The sequence below is a fragment of the Thamnophis elegans genome, chromosome 4 (genome assembly GCF_009769535.1).
Source record: "Thamnophis elegans isolate rThaEle1 chromosome 4, rThaEle1.pri, whole genome shotgun sequence".
In the NCBI taxonomy this organism is placed as follows: Eukaryota; Metazoa; Chordata; class Lepidosauria; order Squamata; family Colubridae; genus Thamnophis; species Thamnophis elegans.
The window spans coordinates 71,656,399-71,677,449 of record NC_045544.1 but is presented as its reverse complement, the minus strand read 5'-3'; the positions used below and the strand labels follow the sequence as shown (position 1 = coordinate 71,677,449).

Genomic DNA, 21,051 nt, shown 5'->3' with positions numbered 1-21,051 from the left:
AGCAAGACCAAAATCTCGGTGACTGAAAGCCAAGCAAACAAACAGATAAGGACCTTGGCAGCAACTCAGACAAACCTTGGCAGCAACTCAGACAAACCTTGGCAGCAATCCAGCCTGCCAAGGTAGTTACAACTCTTTAGTCAATGTGTTGACTTCTGCAAGAGGGCCGTGTGCACCAGCAGTCTTTTTTATAGTCTGGAGAGGAGCCTAATGACCACCAGCTGAGCGCAATTACCTCCTGTAATTGTGTAATTGTTCCAGACGCCTAGTAGCTCTTCGATGGCATGCATCCAGGAACAACTCACTGCTGGCTTCTGGATCACTCTCCCTTGTCTCCTCCCCACTGGTCCAAGGCTCAGGCACCAACTGGTGGCCAACCAGTCTCTCTGCGCCCTGCTCAGAGTCGGAACCCTGTCCAGGGTCCTCCACATCCTCCAGAGGCCACTCATAGGGCCCCTCGCTGTCGGAGTCTGGTGGCAGCTCCAACGGCTCCTGCTAGGCCACAACAGCCACCCAACTCACACATAGGTAACTTAAGGTGGCCTACAACATTTAAAAATCCACTGCATAATAAAAACCCATAAAAATGCCCACCCCACGGCACCCCCATAGCAGCAGCAACACAATCAAATCAACCACTTTATCAACTCTATCACTACTTGTGCTCCCAGGATCACTGATGAAACCATGTTTTTAGGGCCTTGTGAGTTTCATTCATGAAGTACTAATAATGTGCTCTGGAGGTTGTATAGTTCTCTTTGGTACAAAATGTGGAATTTCCCTTTAGTATTTATCTTTTGAAGAACAGATATGGTGTATATAATATTCTAAATACATATGCTTCTTTTAACTTAGCATAGTCATAACTGTACAGACACATTCATGTCATTTCTTGGTAGCAGCAGAGAAAGAGTTTTCCTTGCCTTTGTAGGGAACCTTTTTGAACTTCCCAGTCTAGCATATATCTCTGGGTTTTCCTGGTCTCCCATTCAAATAGCATATGTTCTGGCTTAGATATATTACAAAGATAGTAAAATACATCTGTAAAGCAATAAATACTATGGACTTATATTTTACTTAAAATGCTGACAACACTCAATCAGTCAACTGAATTTTATTTTGACCTTTTTATCGATATTTACATATTGTAAATGGCAGACAATTTGACATATATTAAAATGAGGTTAAATATTCTTTATTGCGTTAAATTGGACTACTTTTCTTATTTTAAATTGACTTCAAACACTTCCTTTCGGCAACATGGAAAAGATGTATCTACGTTACCACCTAATGACAATTATTTACTGCATATAGTAATATAGCCTTTCCATTTATACTATTTATCCTTTATGGTAGTACTTCTGTTAAAGAATGGGAAGGTATATTAAGAAAAGATAGGAAAAGTTAGAAAAGTTAGAAAAATAAATTATGGTTGCCTTGTCCTAAGTATTCTCCTTAGTATTCTCTAAATGCATAGGTAATAATCTGGGAATTTAAATTTAAAGTTTTGAAGGGTGCTGTGGATGGTAAAATATGACCTATGCAGGCAAAATATGTCAAAGTTTAAAATCCACAATAATAATAATTAAAGGTATTTTTAAGATTGTATTAACTTCCGGAAAAGTAAAAAGTTGAACAATATTTTTTCTTATAAGTTAAACATAGAAATTCACTGAAAATATTATTTCATCTAATGTGATAAATCAATATTTCTTCTGATCTTATGCTTTTTCTTCAGTGGCAGTTGGCCTAAGTGACTTCAGGGGATCAACAAAAGGGAATGCTCGGAATGTCTTCACATATCTGAAGTAGCTGAAGATGAGGAATGCCCAAAATAAAGTCAATAGCAAGATGTTCCAACCGGCAATATGAATCCAATTTGGTCTGAAAAATAATATAATTTGTACTTTTAAAAAACTGATTAAATGTAACAAAAGTAGCATATAAAGCACATAGTTTATTTATGAATATAATCAGAGCAATTAAAATATTAAAGGAGAGGAGACAGTAATTTTTTGGTGCATTCATAAGTTGTTGTGTAATACCTACCATTTCCAGAAAGATAATTTAGTCTTTTACAATAAGAACAGTTAGATTTTGTTTCATCTATTGCCAGCTAAACCCAGAGAAGAAAGAAGTGGAAATCTCAACTTAACTGGAGATGAAATATCAAACATGCTTAATTGCAAAAACTTTTCAATCAGTGACAATGAATAGTCAACTAACTTCAAAATACAGGTAGTCCTGCACAAACAACTTGTTGCTTAGCAATTGTTTGAAGTTACTAGAGACATCCCCAGGGCTACTTGCAGCCAGAATTCAAAGTTCCAGTGGCTCTCCCCTCCTCCTCCCAAGTCACATATTTTGGGCACTTGGAAATTGCCCTGAATTTACAATGTCCTGCAGTCATACTACCATGATGTATGACTTTTTTGTTGGAAACCAGCATTTATTCCAACTTCTAGCAACCCCCCCTCCCGCTCATTATGGACAATGGATTTGCTTAACGAATGCCATGTAAACTTAACAACTGCAGCCTTCACTTCATGACCTCCACACTTGCCTAACTGCTGCAAAAAGGTTATAAAATTGGGTGTGGTCTTATGATGACATGCCTAATGACCAGCATAATTTATAACCATAATTCCAGGCTCACGTATGATCGTAAGTGGATGACTACCTATTTCAAAACCTATCTTCTAATAGACATATCTGTTTCTGGCTCCATTGGTAATATTAGATCAGAAAACTAGTGACTATATATGCTGCTAGATTTCACCCAGAATATTAAGAAAACATTATCTATAGCCAAGTTCTATAATATAAACATACAACTTGAAAAAGTAAGTCAATTATTTCCAGGCTATAATATCCAGATAAAAAGTCCAGATTAGTGGTTTATAGACATTGCAGAATTTCTCTTATCATTTCCAATTGATACCATCCCAGCATAATCCCATATCCCTTTTAAAACCTCTGGATTACAATCCTTTCTAGAGATACACAGATCTAAAACGCCTTCTCAACACAAACCCTGCATATTCCCTAATGTTAACTCTGCCATCATACTATATCAGATCAGGAGATGCTATTATAGGATTGAAAAGAATTAACTATTAACATTAAACATTCCTTGATTTATCCATCTTTCAGTATTAAATAAGCAACCATCTTCCTGCACAGCTTCCTGAATTCTACAAAAAGCGAAAAGCTGTTATCTGCATAAAATAATAAATGGTCATTAACCTGACACATCTGTGTTAAGAAATCAATGAGGTCAGCCTTTTCAGCCATTTTGTGCCTGCTTCAAAAGACTTCAAAAGAAAAATGAATTTATCAGGAAGTTCAATTTTATCTCTTGGAACTTGAATTCAGATTTTTTTAAAACCTTTAAATATGTACTACACTTAAATACTACATGAATGAACAAAGCAAGTTGTTTCTGTTATCAAAATGGCAGGGAATGGTCAAGGAACATCACTGCTAATTTTTCATGCACTTAAATTTAATATAGTTGTGATAGTCTGTGTTCTAGAAGTTTATTTCTATCTGATCTTGTTTCCAATTTTTGTCTCATTTAACTGAAAATTGAAGAATGAAATTTATTCCTAGGACCTGTAATATGATATAAATGTATCTGAAATACATTTTTCCACGACACCTGTTAGGAAAAGTACATACTAGTATCATAGATGTGTTTTTATGTATTGAATCATTAGATACCAACTCAGCTGTCCTGTCCTGTGTATTATATAATTTTTTAACCTACAGCATATTGAAGTGAATTAAACTGGCAAAACAATATAATTCTAGCGATTTCTGTTTGTAAAATGGTGATAGTTACATCCTGAAGGCATCATTCTTAGGAACTATGTAAGCTTTTGCAAGACACCTAGGAAGACGTATTCATTAATCAGTATCAAAATATATTAATGTATCAATGTATTTAAGTTATTTTATGTTTACATACAAAGAAGTCTTATTACATTTCTCTAATGTTTTCCACTGAGGCCTTTATAAGCATGCGTGTTGAAATTGTAGCGGTAGGTTCTACCCCAAAAGTTCCAGAAAATTTATTGCAGGACCACAGCTTCCCTATATCTGTACCTGTTCAGTGACAAGAGACCAAAGCTATTTCATTTCCCTTCTCCCTCAAATTTCATTGGTAATAAAATTAGCTAAAGCCCATTGGCAATTACCTTTCAATAATACCATAGGTCTGGACAGCAAAATATGTAGACAAATTACAAAAACTGAAAGAGAAAATAAATGTATTAATATTTTGATAATATTGTCCTTGTGTTAAATTATAGTAAAAATTAAAATAAATGGAACTATAACAATTCTAAACAATATACAATCCAGGTGATAGAGGTATCTTATTTATTTGCTAACTCCTGTACTTTCTAAATTATTACCAATTTTCAGTTCAAATCAAATGTATCTAAATAGATAGTACGACAGTTTAGGGACTGTTTGAAGTTACAAAGATACTGAAAAAAGCACTGACCATTTTTCACACTTGGCTACTTATTCACATTTATGATGGTTGCAGTGTCCTGGGATCATATATGATCACCTGACAAGCAAAGTCAATGGGGAAGCCAGATTCACTTAACAATTATTACTAACTTAACAACTTCAGTGATTTACTTAACTGTGGTAAGACAGGTTGTAAAATAAAGCACAATTCACTTAACTGTCTCACTCAACAACAGAAAGTTTGGGCTCAATTGTAAGTCAAGGACTATTTGTATACAAATATGTAGCTATTTTAAAACTAGTGTTCATGCAGTAATTTGCAGTGTTTCCTCTGCAAATTAATGCACAAATTGGATAGAGCAGCCATAATTAAATGCTGATTTAAAAATGAATTTAAATATTTCCCCATATAGGTTGGGTAATTCTGGGAGTTAAAGCCCATATATCTTAAAATTCACAAGGTTGAGAAACACTGATCTAGAAAGTTCCCATGCATTACAAAGTATGGATGGAGCATAAAATATTGTTATTTTAAGTTAAAACATTGTTAAGTCTTGTAGAGTAAAATATAAAATTGTATTCAAAGTATAAGAACAGTTATAATATACCAGGAAGATTATGCCTAAAATGCAGAAAAAATAGAGGACAGACAAAAGAGCTCTAAATATGGTGGTTTATTAGTATACTATTCACTAGTATATGTTAATAATGTTGAATGTTGCCCAAGTTTGAAATGAGCTGGAGGTGGGATAACAAGTTGAAATCAAATCCAGGCAAGACAAAAGTACAATTGAAAAATAGGAACTAAATTGCAAGTTCAGTTAAAAGACATATCAAAATTCAGGGGTACCTTAACAAACTGGAATAATGAATAAAACCAACAAGTTGAATATTAGCTAAATAGCCTGGGGTAGGGAAAATCAAGGGTATTAATATAGAACAAGGAAGACAATAGTGGGATGCAGTGCATGCAAATATAAGAGTGTCTTGCATGCAGTATGAAAATTCTCATCTAGAAATTCAGTGAATATCTTTGCAGTATCCAATATAAATGTGAATAACATGAAATAATAAGTTTTGTTCAACAAACTGAAATTTGGGCCCTCTGATCTCTTCTGCACTGGTCAGACTACACTGAAAATCAATGAATATCTGCTGTATCTGGTATAAATGTGAATAAGACAAAATAATTAGTTTTGTCCAACAAGCTGTGCTCAAATCTCAGCAACAGGTTTTAGTAAGGATATAGCAGAGCAAAGCAAGCAAGATGCTGAAGGACCAGGAAGGAATAACACTCACACACATACACACACAAATTGGAGATGTTGGGTATGTTGGAGAAGACAAGACAACAAAGAGACACTGTTGCTTTCTCCAAATATCCAAATTGCTACGTAGAATGGAGTTTTTCCAGCAGTGTTCTGTGAGAATGGGAGTGGATTTTGCAGGATTAAGACTAGGAGAAGAAGGGAACTTTCTCCCAAAGGAATATTTTTTCCCTTTAGACTTTAAGGGGATATCTTCTAAATGGCAGAGGATTTTTTTTACCTTAGTCTAAGGTTTTGTTTTTGTTTTTTGTTTTGCCTTTAGTAACTACAGGGGGGGATCACACTTCTTCATTGGAAAAAGGTGAAAATAAGGAAAAAATAAATGGCTTGCCTTGCAAAGAATTTTTCCTTAGTCCATTACTGACAGACTCCCCATCCCCTTACTCACTAGGATATAGTATGGAGGATTTAAACCTCCATGCACTATAATTACCCCTCCTCTTCTCTCTCAGTGTTAGATCTAAGTGAAATTGTGGTGTTTGTTGGGAAGAGGGGAACAAGTCACCATTTGAATAGATATGGATATGGAGATATTGATATATAGATCAGATATAAGGATCCACATAAATATTGGTATACTCCAGAGTCCAGACTATTGGAGTGTAGGTTAGTATTCTGGAGCATTTCCCAGTACTGTGCTGGAGTTAAAATGCATGTGAAAATTATAATTCATACTTTTTCTTCTCTGAATTATTTTTTTCAGTATAATTACTGAATGTTATTTCATAATAATTACTTCTAGATTTTCTGTAAATATTTTTGAATGTTGGAAAGTAAACAAATCCCCAGATCTGAAGAAAATAAGCATGAGGATAAAATGATAGTAGCAGGCATATGCTGGTTTAATAAATATGTAACAGTTAATGTAAGTGTTAATGGTGTGTTTTAATACAGTCATACTTAATTAAATATTCTCCATCCCAAACTGATAAATGAATGTCAGTATGAAGGCCAAAAGGAACAATAGGATTATCTGCAATTCACAACAACTGGTAACAACTAGGTAGTTCAGAAGGCAAGGTTGGTTAGGAAAACTTTAAATTAAATCCTTTGTAATGAAATAAAAACTCTGAAATAAGGACTTCAGATTAAAAAACTGTGTGCTGCAGTCACTGGGAGTGTTACTGAAAACGAGCCATTTAAATCACTCTTGGAAAAATGCAAAGAACTCTGGCTCATAGTTCAGAGCTTTGTTACCTCTACAGTACATTGATGTTCAGACTATTGGAAATAAAGATGATCTTGATAGAAAGGTAAATATAATTCCATAAGCGTAATAGAGATCTGGTTAACTTCTTATGACAAATATATCAGTTGAATGATGCCACTTGTTCTTTTTTCTTTCAAATAGAAGCAATAGGGAGTTCCCTGTATATTAAAAATCCATTGCTGATCAGACATTCAAATAAATGAGCTTGGCAATGTTAGAGAGATCATCTGAATTGAAGTTAAGGGGGGGGGGATGAAAGCAATGTTGTTGTGGCTGTCTACTATAGTTCTCCCTGGAATGGATAAGATTTGAGTGAAACAATTTTGAATTGTTTCAAAAACAGTTGGTAAATGCTTTAAAAAACCATGAAGTTATAGAGATAGCAGATTGAATTACCCTAGCAGCATCTTTTGGGAGACAAACTCTGCAAACATGATCTTTTTTGAAACTTCCTGACTTTTTTGCTGATATTCTTTCTGTTCAGAGAGTAGCAGAGAGAAACAAAAGTGAAGTTTCCAAGAGTTGGCCTAATTAATTTATGAGCCTCCAGACAAAGTTCAAAGAAAACACATTCATTTATTAGGACTAACATCTCGGCACGGACTTCTGTGGAGCAGAAACTAAATCCCACTTAATGGCGTCTGAACTTTACCCCTGTGTCCCCTCCCCTCTGGTTGAGGTCATTAATCACATTCTCCAACAGGACGTTATGGCAAGGTTCGGGACATGCACATTCACATCCCAGTACAGAAATATGAGACTTTTACTCTGGCCAAAAGTATGCATGGCATTCCCCCTCCCCCCTCCTCAAATTGATAGTAGTCATGGAAACACTTTAGACATTGACAAAAGGATCTTCTATCCTTGATTCATATTAATCAGCAGAGAACACCTAGAGAGAAAGTGGCAGAGATGGCCATAGGATTGAGGGCTTTCATAAAAATTACAAAAGCCCCACCCTTTTGGTTCCTGTTGATGATGTCATGACGACACACCTGCAAAAGGGATAGAACGTGTATCACAGTGGCTCAGTACTATTTTTATTGTTTGTTATTCTATGAACTGCTGTTTTCCAGCACACTTGAATGCTGCAATTCTTAATTTCAGAGAAATTAAAACTGAACATAATGCAACACACATATTGGACTTCAAAATCTGATTTTTAAAATATTCAGAGCAATAGCAAATAGAATCCTAAGGCAAGAGACACACAAAACGTTTAATGGAAGATCTGTAGCAAAAAAGAAAATTGTGCCAGGTCACAAAGGAAGAGATATGGATAGACAGCCTGGTCTTGGAGAATTGGTGTCAGAAAAGTGGCACCTCAGAATGTCCTGATTCTAAGAATTGCAGTAGATTTCTCTAAATATGTTCAAAATGAACAGAAAAGGGGGAAAAAGTATAACTACATCTCTGTGAAAAACAAAAACAAAATGCTAGCGGATTAAAAATGTTTAAGCTTGCTAAAAAAATGATATAGTCCAAGAGTCATAAAGAGCAGGTTGAAAAGTAGGAATAAAGCTTGATAGATACATAGTTAGAGAATAGCTTTGCACTGTGAGTTTAAATTCCAAGGACTAGATGAAGACAGTTTAGATATAGTTTGAGAAAAGGTGGAAAAAGTATAAGGAAAGCAACTTTGATAACCATTCGATGACAACGTGTAGATACCCTGTAAAAAGTGAATTAATAAAATAGTAATTTCACATTAAACATTGTGGAAGCATTCTGTGTAATATGCATAATAATAACCTTCCTTTGAGGTCACAAATAATGAATATCTATCAGATTCAAATCAAATTTGAAAAACTAACCTGAAATTTGGATCCAGTATTGTCAGCTTGAACATATAAGTACTGGTATACTGAGGCCAACTTAAAAAGTTCAAACCAGAACTATTTAAGATCTCATATTTTCCATCAAGTTTCCTTAATTGTTCTGATCTTTTTTTAAAACAGGACTTGTAATTCTGAAAAGAAAAATGGATGTGTTCATTTATTCAATAACATCACTTTAGATTATGAAATACAAGTATTTAGGTTGTGTCCATTCTACTTTATGATACAAATAAACACACAGAAAATAAATGCATCTTCAGAATTCTTCTTCTTGTGCCATATCCATCATCGGATGTTGGTGATCCTATTTTTATCAACATCTTCAGAATTACTTATTTTAATTATAAGGGTCGTAAGAGAATCCACAACTCTTCTCCATAATCTTCCTGAATGCAATGGCTACCTGCAACAATGCAGGGAAAATCTCCTGGAAACCATCTAGATCCGTGGTGGGTTTCAAAATTTTTAGAACCTCTTCTGTAGGTGTGGCCTGCTTTGTGGGAGCGGCTTAGCAGCCATGTGACCGAGTGGGAGTGGCTTGCCAGCCATGTGACAGAGTGGGCATGGCTTGGCAGTCATGTGACTGGGTGGGCGTGGCCAACTTGTAAAAATGGTGAAACTCACTTAACAACGTTCTTGCTTAGCAACCAAAATGCTGGCTCAGAAACTCTGGCATTTGAAGCACGCAAGTCTTAAAGCTGTCAAGTTACAATACCCTTGCAACCCTAACCTTTTAGAAAAAAAACCCCAGGGGTGTTCAAACTTGACAGCTTTAAGACTTTAAGGCTTAGATAGGATAGGTGGGCGGGGCGATTGGTGAGCCAGCCAATCGGTGAGCAGAGGGCAGGGCAAGCGTGGTGCAGACGGGCAGGGGGAGGGAGCTGGAGCTAATTCTAAATGGCATGGTAGATTTGTGGAACCTCTTCTATAGAAGAGGTTAGAACTGGCAGGAACCCACCCCTCATCTATATCCATGAGATCTCTAAGGTGACTATCCTAACCTCATGGAGCTCCCAGATGGCAATAACGCTCACCTGAACAAGGAAGTGATTTGACTATAGCAAAGTACACACTGTCATGTTCTCCACGTCTAGTTCACCCACCAACAGCTCCAAAACAAAGATAATTCCAATGTATCTTTACTTAAATAAGCCCAGTAACCAGATTTATCAGCACAGGAAGTGGTCCTGCCAGGAAGAAGAGTAAATTATTCTTAAGCAGGATCCCAATCCTGTCTGTACAGCCCAGTTTAACATAGAGACATTAACATCTAGTCAGTTCCAAAATAAGACTCCTGGACACTGTCTCAGAAAATTATTGTCACCCCCTTATTTCTCTTTAATACTGAGGCTGATGAAGAACCAAAATGCTATATCCTCACTCGAGACTGACAACTCACCCACCATAGGTGACTGATGAAGCTGGCATTTACTGGCACCAACTTGAGTTAACTAGTCCTCTAACTTCCTAGATCTAGGAATGAAACTGTAGAAACAGAAGTATAGACCAACCCTAAGCTGCAAGTTTTTTTAAAATCTGAAATGATTTGCCCAACATTTCCCACCATATCTCTTCTTTCTATGATAGTCATGATTTGCTTACCTCCATCTCCACCCACTGAACTTAAAGAGGCAACAACTGATATGTAACTATCAACCACAGAGTTTCCTGCAAAGCCATGACTTCCCTATAAGATTATTCCTATCGTAACCACAATCAAGACTTACAAGAAGACCTCTCCTAAGGAAGCCAACACCTGACAAGCCACTTTAACTAACCTATTAAAATTTCTGAAAAACAATGGTCCAAGCATTGTAAACCAACTAGATATATCAAATCCACATTCCTACTGTACAATAGGAATAGTTAAACCAACTAGAAAATCACGTCTGCATTCCTACCCTAAGATATATTGTCAGAGCCAATATATTTCCTCATCTCTCCCATACTTCCATATTCTCATGTCAGGGGAGTTCTCCTTCACTTTTGCCTCTCACTCAGGAGTACAATCACTGCAAAGATCCTGACTGTTCCAAAAGCATAAAACAGCAGACAGATAAATAACAAAATCTCCTCCAGTGTGTTTGCACTCTTGAGTTACATCGTTTGGCTGTCATCTCAAAAAACACTTATAGTAACAAGAACAACTCAGAAATCAATAACAAAATTAGAAGTAACCTATAAGGGATGTTTTATTTTAAATAAAGATTAATAACTAAATAGTATTAGATATATATTTAAAGACTGATTTTACTTATATTATTACTTATATGTTGACGCTTACATGAGGTCCCCATATTTCATCTACATCTTCAATTGTTTCAATTGATTTATTATATAATTTAATCATCTCACGCCAAGTCTGTGCAGTATTTAAACAACGGACCTGTTAAAAACATAAGCATCCAAAACTCAGCCAAGAAAAGTATTCAAAGAATAGATAAACTCTATGAAGTTATGGTAACCATATATGTTTAGAATATTATTCTATTCTCTAAGGATTATTTGATTTTTGTTACAGGTAGTCCTTACTTAACAACCATTTGTTCAACCATTATATTAATAATAAAATAATTAACAGAAAAAAGTAAACACATAAAAGTAATAAAAATTGTGAATAAAAGAAAAACAAGGTTGAAATTCCGAAAGAGATTAAACTAAAGGAAACATATTTTCTTACATAAAATATAAGAAAAATCCGTCCGTGATAACCACAATGGTGTGTTTGCTGACCTTGAGCCAGATCTCTTGGAATGCAAAGTCAAGTGTGACTCTTACCATGTATCTCCAAAAATAGAACCCTAGCCTGATTTTCACACCTGTGCCTAATATAAGTCCTACCGCCAAAATTAGCCATACCCATCATCTGGTTGTACGAGGTGGGGCGAGTAACAGGCATAAAAATCAAGTTAGGGTAGGGATTGGGGGGGGGGTAGAGCTCCCCACGCCTCGCACCCACTTATCTAACATATACATATACATGAAACCGCTGGGCGAGATCATTCGGAGGCACGGGATAAAATACCATCAATACGCGGACGATACGCAATTGTATCTGTCCGCCCTGTGCCAACTCAATGAAGCGGTGGACGTGATGAGCCAGGGTCTTGAGGCCGTTAAGAACTGGATGAGCGCTAACAAACTGGTACTCAACCCGGACAAGACCGAGTGGCTGTTGTGTTTCCCTCCCAACAATTTGGCTAATGTTCCATCTATCAGGCTGGGGGGTCAAATTTTATACCCCTCAGATAGGGTTCGTAACTTAGGAGTCCTCCTGGATCCACAGCTGACTCTCGACCATCATCTGTCGGCTGTGACCAGGGGGGCATTTGCCCAGGTTCACCTGGTCCGCCAGTTACGACCCTACCTGAATCGGGAGGCTCTCACAACAGTCACTCGAGCCCTTGTGATCTCTAGGCTGGAATACTGCAATGTGCTCTACATGGGGCTGCCCTTGAAGTGCATCCGGCGGCTGCAGTTAGTTAAGAATGCGGCCGCGCGAGTGATAGTGGGCGCACCGCGGTTCGCCCACATAACACCTATCCTCCGCGAGCTGCACTGGCTACCTGTTGATCTCCGGGTGCGCTTCAGGGTCCTGTTGACCACCTTTAAAGCCCTTCATGGTAGTGGATCTGAGTACTTGAGAGACCGCCTTCTGCCGATTACCTCCCTCCGACCGATAAGATCGCACAGACTGGGCCTCCTCCGAATCCCATCCGCCAGTCAATGTCGACTGGCGACTACACGGAGGAGAGCCTTTTCTGTTGCAGCTCCGACCCTGTGGAACGATCTCCCCGTCGAGATACGCACCCTCACCACCGTCCAGGCCTTCCGCGCAGCCCTTAAGACCTGGCTATCCCAACAGGCCTGGGGATAAGTCTCTAATTTGCCCCACCCGAGTGTTGAATGTTGAATGCAAGTTGTGTTTTTATTACTTTATTTATTTTGTTCACATATTGTTTGTTTTGAATTGCACCCCCTCCCTAATGATTGTAAGCCACCCTGAGTCCCCTCGGGGAAAAGGGCGGCCTATAAATCCAAATAAAATACTAAAAAAAAATATACTAAATACTAAGGACAGAGGCAGGGGTGGGTTTCTCGCCCCGTTCCAACCGGTTCGGTTGGAACGAGGCCGGCGGCGTCCTCGCGCACGCACGCGGCGTCCTCGCGCACGCACGCGGCGCGCGCATGCGTACTAGTGTCTGCGCGATGCTCCAGCTGCTCCTGGAGGATCGCGCAGGCGCTGTATGCGTTCTGCGCATGCGTGGAAAGCGCAGAATTTGTAAAAACCGGGTAAGGGGCGGGCGCGGGTGTGCGGGCGCGTGTGGGCATGGGGGGGGGGGCTTCGCCGTTCCCGGGAGTTACTTACTTCCGGGTTCGGCGACCAACCGGATCGCAGGGACCGGTGGGAACCGGTCGAAACCCACCCCTGGACAGAGGTGGTGTTCAGCAGGTTCTGATCAGTTCTGGAGGATCCGTAGCAGAAATTTTAGGTAGTTCGGAGAACCGCTACATACCACCTCTTACTGCCCCCATCTATTCTCTGCCTCCCGAGTCCCAGCTGATTGGGAGGGAATGCAGATTTTGCAGTAGCCTTCCCCTAGAGTGGGATAGGAATGGAGATTTTACAGTATCCTTCACTTGCCATGCCCACCAAGCCATGCCACACCCCACCAAGCTATGCCCACAGAACTGGTAATAAAGTTTTTGAATCCCACCACTGCTTAAGGACCTGACACCTGATGCCCAACTTTTTCTACAGCTACTTGTGGCCACTCACAGCTGGATGCCACCTGGAGCATTGCGCTGGTGTCATCACTTGCAGCAGGATGCCATGTGGCTTGTTGCACTGGTGCTGCTGCTCATGTGCACAATGGCTCAACACACCATGCAGCCTCCTGCCCCAAGTGGTGGCACCAGCATGACCATCCTTGCGTCCTGCCATAAGCGGTGGCACCGGCACGACAAGCCATGTGGTGTCCTGCTGCGAATGACTGCAAGCGGCTGTAGAAGAAGTCGCACAGGTAGAACAGTTGTCTAGGCGTGACAGGCCTGGCTGCAGTGGTCTTAAGATAAGCGGGTAAGACATCCCCTGAAAATAAGACATGGTGCTTATTTTGGGGTCTAAAAAAAATCAGACCAGGTCTTATTCTGGGGGAAACATAGGTAGAAAGCATTACTGACAACAGTTAGTGGAGATGACAGTATTCCAGCTGAATTATTTAAAAAATTAAAACTGGATGCTGCAAAATGCTGCACTCAGTATGCCAGTAAATTTGGAAAACTCAAAAATGTCTACATGAGTGAACGAGGACAGTTTACATTCCAATCTCAAAAAAGGGCAATGCCAAAGAATGTTCAATTTACCATACAATTGCTCTAGTTTCACATGCAAGCAGAGTCATGCTCAAAAGCCTACAACTTAGGCTTCAGCAATATGTGAACAGAGAACTATCAGAAGTACTAGCTGGGTTTCAAAGAGGCTTAGGAACTAGAGATCAAATTGCTAACATTCACTGGAATATGGAAAAAGCAAGGGAATTGTTATGACCCAAAGGGCTAGGATAGGAACAGTCCTCAAAGCAAGGCAAAGCAGTCTTCACAGCAAGGCAAAAGGTCTGAGTCACAGCCGGAGGAGTGTTATGTGAAAACAAACATTTGTTCCTGGCAAAAGCCTCTTCTCACTGTTTCTCCTTAAATACGGCTGGATGCCATATTGTGAGCCTTGTGAGAAGGGGCCAGGTGCCCTCCTCCCGAGTATTGGGCCACCCTGTACTGACTCCTCCTCCTCACCATTCTCTGCACTCGGGGATCGGGCAAGGGAAGCAGTTGCACATCTCCATGCTCTGTTGCTCCTCTGCTCTGCTGCCTGCCCTTTCCCTCTCCTCCCCCCTTGCTCAGTCATCCTGCGCCCTTTCTTCCTTCTTCCCTACACTTCCGAGGCCAGGGGGACCTAGGACTGTCTCATCCTCCTCCCTGATCATTCCTCCTGGGCCATAGGGACTGCGCCATCCATCTCCACCGGGCCCATCTCCATCTCCTCCTCCTCGAACCCAGGCTCCAATGGGACCATGACAGGAATTCCACAAAAACATCTACTTCTGCTTTATTGACTACACTAGACTACACAATCAAAGAACAAACTGTGGCAAATTCTTAAAGAAATAGGAGTACCAGACCACCTTACCTGTGTCCTGAAAAACCTGTTTTACAGGTCAAGAAGCATAGAATAGGATATAGAAGAACTGATGGGGAAAGGAGGGAATAGGGAAAATAGGGAAAGGAGTACAATAAGACTGTACATTGTTACCTTGCTTATTTAACTTATATGCAAAGAACATCATACAAAATGCCAGACTGAATAAATCATGTCAGAATTAAGACTGCTGGGAGAAATATCAACAACCACAGATATGCAGATAATACCATTCTAATGACAGAAAATGAATAGAAACTAAAGAACCTCTTGATGAAGATGAAAAAGGAGAGTGTAAAAAGTGGCTTGAAACTCAACATTAAAAAAACTAAGATCATGGCATTCAGTCCTATCATTTCCTGGCAAACAGAAGGGAAGAAATGGAAATAGTGACAGGTGTTGTTTTCTTGGCTCCAAGGTCACCAGATGGTGAATGCAGCTATGAACTTAAAAGATGCTTGCTATGGCAAATCTAGACAGCATATTAAAAAGTAGAGACATCATCTTGCTGACAAAGGTCTGTATAACCAAAGCTATGGTTTCCCCAGTAATAATGTATGGCTGTGAGAGATGGACCATAAGGAGGGCTGAATGCCAAAGAATTTATGCTTTCAGATTGTAGTGCTGGTGGAGACTCTTGAGAGCCCCTTAGACTGCGAGGAGATCAAATCAATCGATCCTAAAGGAAATCAACCCTGACTATTCTCTGGAAAGACAGACACTGAAGCTGAAGCTCAAATATTTTAGTCATCTAATGAGAAAAGAGGACTCCTTGAAAATGATCCTGATATTAGGAAAGATTGAAGGCAAAGGGAGAAAAGGATGAGATGGTTAGATAGTAATACTGATGCAGGGACGTGCAGTCAGGGGAGGCAGAGCCTCACCACTGTCATCATGAAAAAAAAATGTAAAAGGAAAAAGGCAAGAGCTGAGGTCAGGCTGAGCTAGTTGCTGCCAGAATCACCATGGATGTCTCTGCTTAGTGCTTAACTGTTTAAAAAAGCCTCTTAAAAAGTGCCCTCTGCAAGAGGCGGCAGGAGAACGAGGTGCCTCATTTAATTTGACTTTATGATCACTCGAGCAGAGCTAAGCAAGGGTTAAAAGCTGAAAAATTTCTGACGTAGATGAGGCACCTCATTCTCCTGCCTCCTGTAGAGGGTGTTTTTTTAGAGGCTCTGGCAGCAACTAGCTTAGCCTGACCTCAGCTCATGCCTTTTTCCTTTTACATTTTTTTTCTTTTCATGATGGCAGGCAAGAGCAGAGTTGAAATCCTCTCTGAAACAGCTGGAAAAGGTATGCGTGTGGATCGGAGGAAGGGGGAGGAATTCAAAAAGTTTGATTGCATGCAGAGCCACGTTGCCTTTTCAAACACAAACACAAACACAGACACAGACACACACACACACACACAGAGCTGGATAAAAGTATATAAGCCCAGCTTCACTGATTACAAGTTTGAAAAGGCAACGTGGCTCCACCTGCAATCAAGGCTCGGATCGGAAGGCAGCAGGGGAATGGAAGGGGGGGGATGGCAGAGGAGCTGCTTTCAAACCATTGGAAAATATATCCAATCAAACTTCTGTGTTTGTGTTTGTTTGAGAGAGAGTGAGTGAGAGAGGGATCCAACTTCTCTGTGTGCGTGTGTCTGTTTGAGAGAGGGGGGAGGGAGGGGGGAGGGAGGAAGGAGGGGGAGGGAGAAGAAAAAGAATGAAGGAAAACTTTTTCGCAAAGTAGAAAAACAAATGCTGTCACTTTAAATCGGAACTGAGCATGTCTGGCTGTGGAATTCTGGGAGTTGAAGTCCACAAGTCTAAAAAAATTTGAAACCCCTGTGTCAGTGCCTCACCAGCCATAAACCTCACCGCACCACTGCATTGATGTAGCAAGCAAGGGTTTGGGTTTGAACTACAGGAGAGAGAGGAGGACAGGCAGGGCCTGGTGTGCTGCCTGTAGATATGGGGTCATGAAGAGTCAGACACAACTTAGTGATTGAACAACAACTCACCCAGTGGTGAGATTCTTTGTTTTTACTACTGGTTCTGTGGGCATTGCTAGGTGGGCATGGCATGGCTTGGTGAGTGTGGCATGGAAAGAATACTGTAAAATCTCCATTCCAACCCCACTCCAGGGGAAGGTTACTGCAAAATCCCCATTCCCTCCTAATCAGTTGAGACTCAGGAGGCAGAGAATAGATGGGGGCAGGAGCAGGCAGTTTACCAGTTCTCCGAACTACTTGAAATGTCAGCTACTGGTTCTCCAGAATTGGTCAGAACCTGCTGAATACCACCTCTGAACTCACCCCATATATTAACTTTAATTCAAGCTTTCTCTTAAATTGGAAATGTTTCATCTGCCTAGGAAGGAGAGAGGTTGGTCTTGAAGCTGAATAGTGAATTTCAACAGCCTGCATTGTGACTTAGATCAAGACAACCACAACAAGAAAACCTCCTATAATATCCAGATTTTAATCCTGGCAGAATGTAAAAATTGATTATATATCAAAATACACAAAATTAATCAGAAAACAATCAACTCTTAATAATAAAAATACAACTGAGAAACAATAGTAGTTGGGAAAATTGATTATGAAAAATTTAAACAACTCAAAAGAAACTAAAAATACTGGTTTATGTTTCTATCTCTAAAATGATTGTTAGTTAAGAACTGAATGATAGAAGAAACAGCTCTGTTCAACTTTCTTTCCTCAGCATCTTCTCAATCCTAAGGAAGAGAACTGTCAGCTCTATGAGGAGGCCAGGGTAAGAAACAGACACTAAAGAATAACAGAAATGCCAGTTTATAATTGTAGGGTAGAATAACAGAACCTTGAAAACCTATCTTAGTTTCTCTTTATCCCATCTTATAATAAAGAACCAAAAGGGGATTATTTTGAATTTCTTTTTTACACTTGCTTCAATGTCCAAAATGAGTAATATTTTTTGCAAGATCCTCCCTGACTGTTCTTTCCCATTTTCTCAAAAGATATCTCTAAATTCCTTTGCATAGCACAGAAAAAGACAAAAACTAGTCCCAGTCTTTACTTTTCCATTCATTGTTTTTTAAGCCAGTCAGTAGCCTGGAGTTTTATATATGGAACAAGTGCAGTGGCAGGTTACGACCAGTACGCCCTAGTAAGGGTGTACTGGTGCCTGCTGGGAGCACCGGGTACCGTTCCGGTATGGTGCTCCAGTGGGCCCACCCGTCCGCCTTCTTTACCAGTACTTGAGCTGTTCGGTGTTTCCACGCATGCGCAGAGCATACGGTACCTGTACGATGTTCCACCGAGCAGCTGGAGCATTATGGAGGCATCGTGGAGTGTCGCAGGTGGTAAGTCAGCATGCGTGCGCGTGCTGCGTGCGTTCATGTGGTGGACACCCGGCCCAGTTACACCATACCGGTTGCAATGGGATCCGGAATCCACCATTGAACAAGTGTTAGTATTTTCTCTGCCTTTCTTTCTAAGAACGAATCCTGATCCAAATACCTTATTTCAATTAATCAAACTATATTATACAGATTCAAAATGATAATACATAAAGCACAAAAATTATAAATCAATTTACCTTTTCCATAGTTGCCGTGTAGGCAAAGTCAATCCTTCCATTCATCTCCCACAATATATAGTTTGCCTCAACTGGTACGAAACCTTTAGAACCCTCAAATCTGTATACAACAGAAGCACAGTACAGTATATTTTCTAAGAGTGTAAAGCCATAGTAAGGATTCAAGTATATTTATAAGAGCCAAGGTGGCGCAGTGGTTAAATGCAGCACTGCAGGCTACTGCTAGATCAGCAGCTCAGCGGTTCAAATCTCACCGGCTCAGGGTTGACTCAGCCTTCCATCCTTCCGAGGTGGGTAAAATGAGGACCCAGATTGTTGGGGGCAATATGCTGACTCTCTGTAAACCGCTTAGAGAGGCCTGAAAGGCCTATGAAGCGGTATATAAGTCTACTGCTATTGCTATTGCTATTTATCATTTGCTAACTTCCCTCTACCTCCTTTCCAATAAATCTTCCAATTTTGTTAGCATTTGTCCTTTGTCAAATAAAACTGGAAGAGTTTTGCACAGAACAGAGAGAGCCTTCCTCCCTTTTCAGGGATATTTACGAGATGAGGGTTGAGAAGGTGGTGGCCTTTCAGCTCCAACGGTCCTTGGAGGAAGCTAGTTACCTTGACCCATTCCAGTCCGGCTTCAGGCCTGGCTACAGCACAGAAACCACTTTGGTCGCATTGACCGATGACCTCTGGAGAGCCAGGGACAGAGGCTACGCCTCCATCCTGGTTCTCCTTGACCTCTCAGCGGCTTTCGATACCATCGACCATGGTATCCTTCTGCGACGACTGCGGGAGGTGGGGGTGGGAGGCACTGTTTTGCGGTGGTTCTCCTCTTACCTCTCGGGCAGGTCGCAGTCGGTGTTAGTTGGAGGGCAGAGATCGACCCCTAGGCCCCTAACATATGGGGTGCCGTAGGGTTCGGTCTTGTCCCCCCTACTTTTCAACATCTACATGAAACCACTGGGTGAGATCATTCGGCGGCACGGGATAAAATACCACCAGTATGCGGACGATACTCAGCTGTATCTGTCCGCCCCGTGCCAACTCAATGAAGCGGTGGACGTGATGAACCAGGGCCTTGAAGCTGTTAGGGACTGGATGAGGGCTAACAAACTCGTGCTCAACCCAGATAAGACCGAGTGGCTGTTGTGTTTCCCTCCCACTAATTCGGCAAGTATTCCATCTCTCAGGCTGGGGGGTCAAACACTACGCCCCTCAGAAAGGGTCCGCAACTTGGGAGTCCTCCTGGACCCACAGCTGACTTTTGAACACCATTTGTCAGCTGTGACCAGGGGGGCATTTGCCCAGGTTCGCCTGGTGCACCAGTTGCGCCCCTCCCTGAACCGGGAGGCCCTCACAACAGTCACTCGTGCCCTTGTGACCTCTAGGCTGGAGTACTGCAATGTGCTCTACATGGGGCTGCCCTTGAAGAGTATTCGGCGACTTCAGCTAGTCCAGAATGCGGCCGCACGAGCGATTGTGGGTGCACCTCGCTTCATCCACATAACACCTATCCTCCGCGAGCTGCACTGGCTACCTGTCGATCTCCGGGTACGCTTCAAGGTGCTACTTGTCACCCATAAAGCCCTTCATGGTAGTGGGTCTGGGTACTTGAGAGACCGCCTACTGCCAATTACCTCCACTCGACCTATTAGATCCCATCGATTAGGCCTCCTCCGAGTCCCATCTGCCGGTCAATGTCGACTGGCAACTACGCGGAGGAGAGCCTTCTCGGTGGCAGCTCCGACCCTATGGAACGATCTCCCCGTGGAGATTCGTACCCTCACCACCCTCCAGACCTTCCGCACAGCCCTCAAAACCTGGCTATCCCGTCAGGCCTGGGGCTAAAGACTGTAACCCGCCCAAATGGTATGAATGTTGTGTTCTTTTTAATGATGTACTGTCCTACGTGTTAAATGTTTGTTCCCCCCCCCCTTTTCGAGTTGTAAGCCGCCCTGTTGTGACTACGTGATTGGAATGCTGTTCCTTTGTGCCCAAATAAAAAAGTGTGGATCTACAATAGCACAGTTGTGGTCACAATCTTGATTTCTTTTGACACCTTCAATTTTTGTCATGAAGAGTTGGGGAAAGAATAGAATAGAAATTCTTTATTAGCCAAGTGTGATTGGACACACCAGGAATTTCTTTGGTGCATATGCTCTCAGTGTACACAAAAAGAAAAGATACATTCATCAAGAATCATAAGGTACAACATTTAATGATAGTCATTAAGGGTCTATAATACATGTACTTCCTAATGCATCTTTCCCCCATTCTTCACACTGTTTTAGTTTTACTTACATCTCAACTTGAGGATAAAAGTTTTGAGTATAATGATTCTGTAATGGGCAGCCATATTTGTTTATATCAAATATTACTTCCTATGGAAAAGACAGTTTAGTACGGTTAAAAAACAAAAAGCAAAACAAATTGCATCAGT

General features: G+C 40.7%; 1 protein-coding gene across 1 annotated transcript in view; it reads right to left on the bottom strand.

Annotated features, from left to right (window-relative positions):
* Positions 1-1,721: 1,721 nt before the first annotated feature.
* Positions 1,722-21,051, bottom strand: part of CATSPERE (catsper channel auxiliary subunit epsilon) — a 74,164-nt gene continuing 54,834 nt past the window's right edge. The window contains exons 4-8 of the mRNA XM_032216042.1: positions 20,913-20,992; positions 18,618-18,717; positions 8,835-8,980; positions 4,200-4,253; positions 1,722-1,884 (exon numbers count right to left, since the gene is read on the bottom strand). Of these exons, the coding sequence (XP_032071933.1) occupies positions 1,722-1,884; positions 4,200-4,253; positions 8,835-8,980; positions 18,618-18,717; positions 20,913-20,992 (543 nt within the window). The remainder of the gene's footprint in view (positions 1,885-4,199; positions 4,254-8,834; positions 8,981-18,617; positions 18,718-20,912; positions 20,993-21,051) is intronic.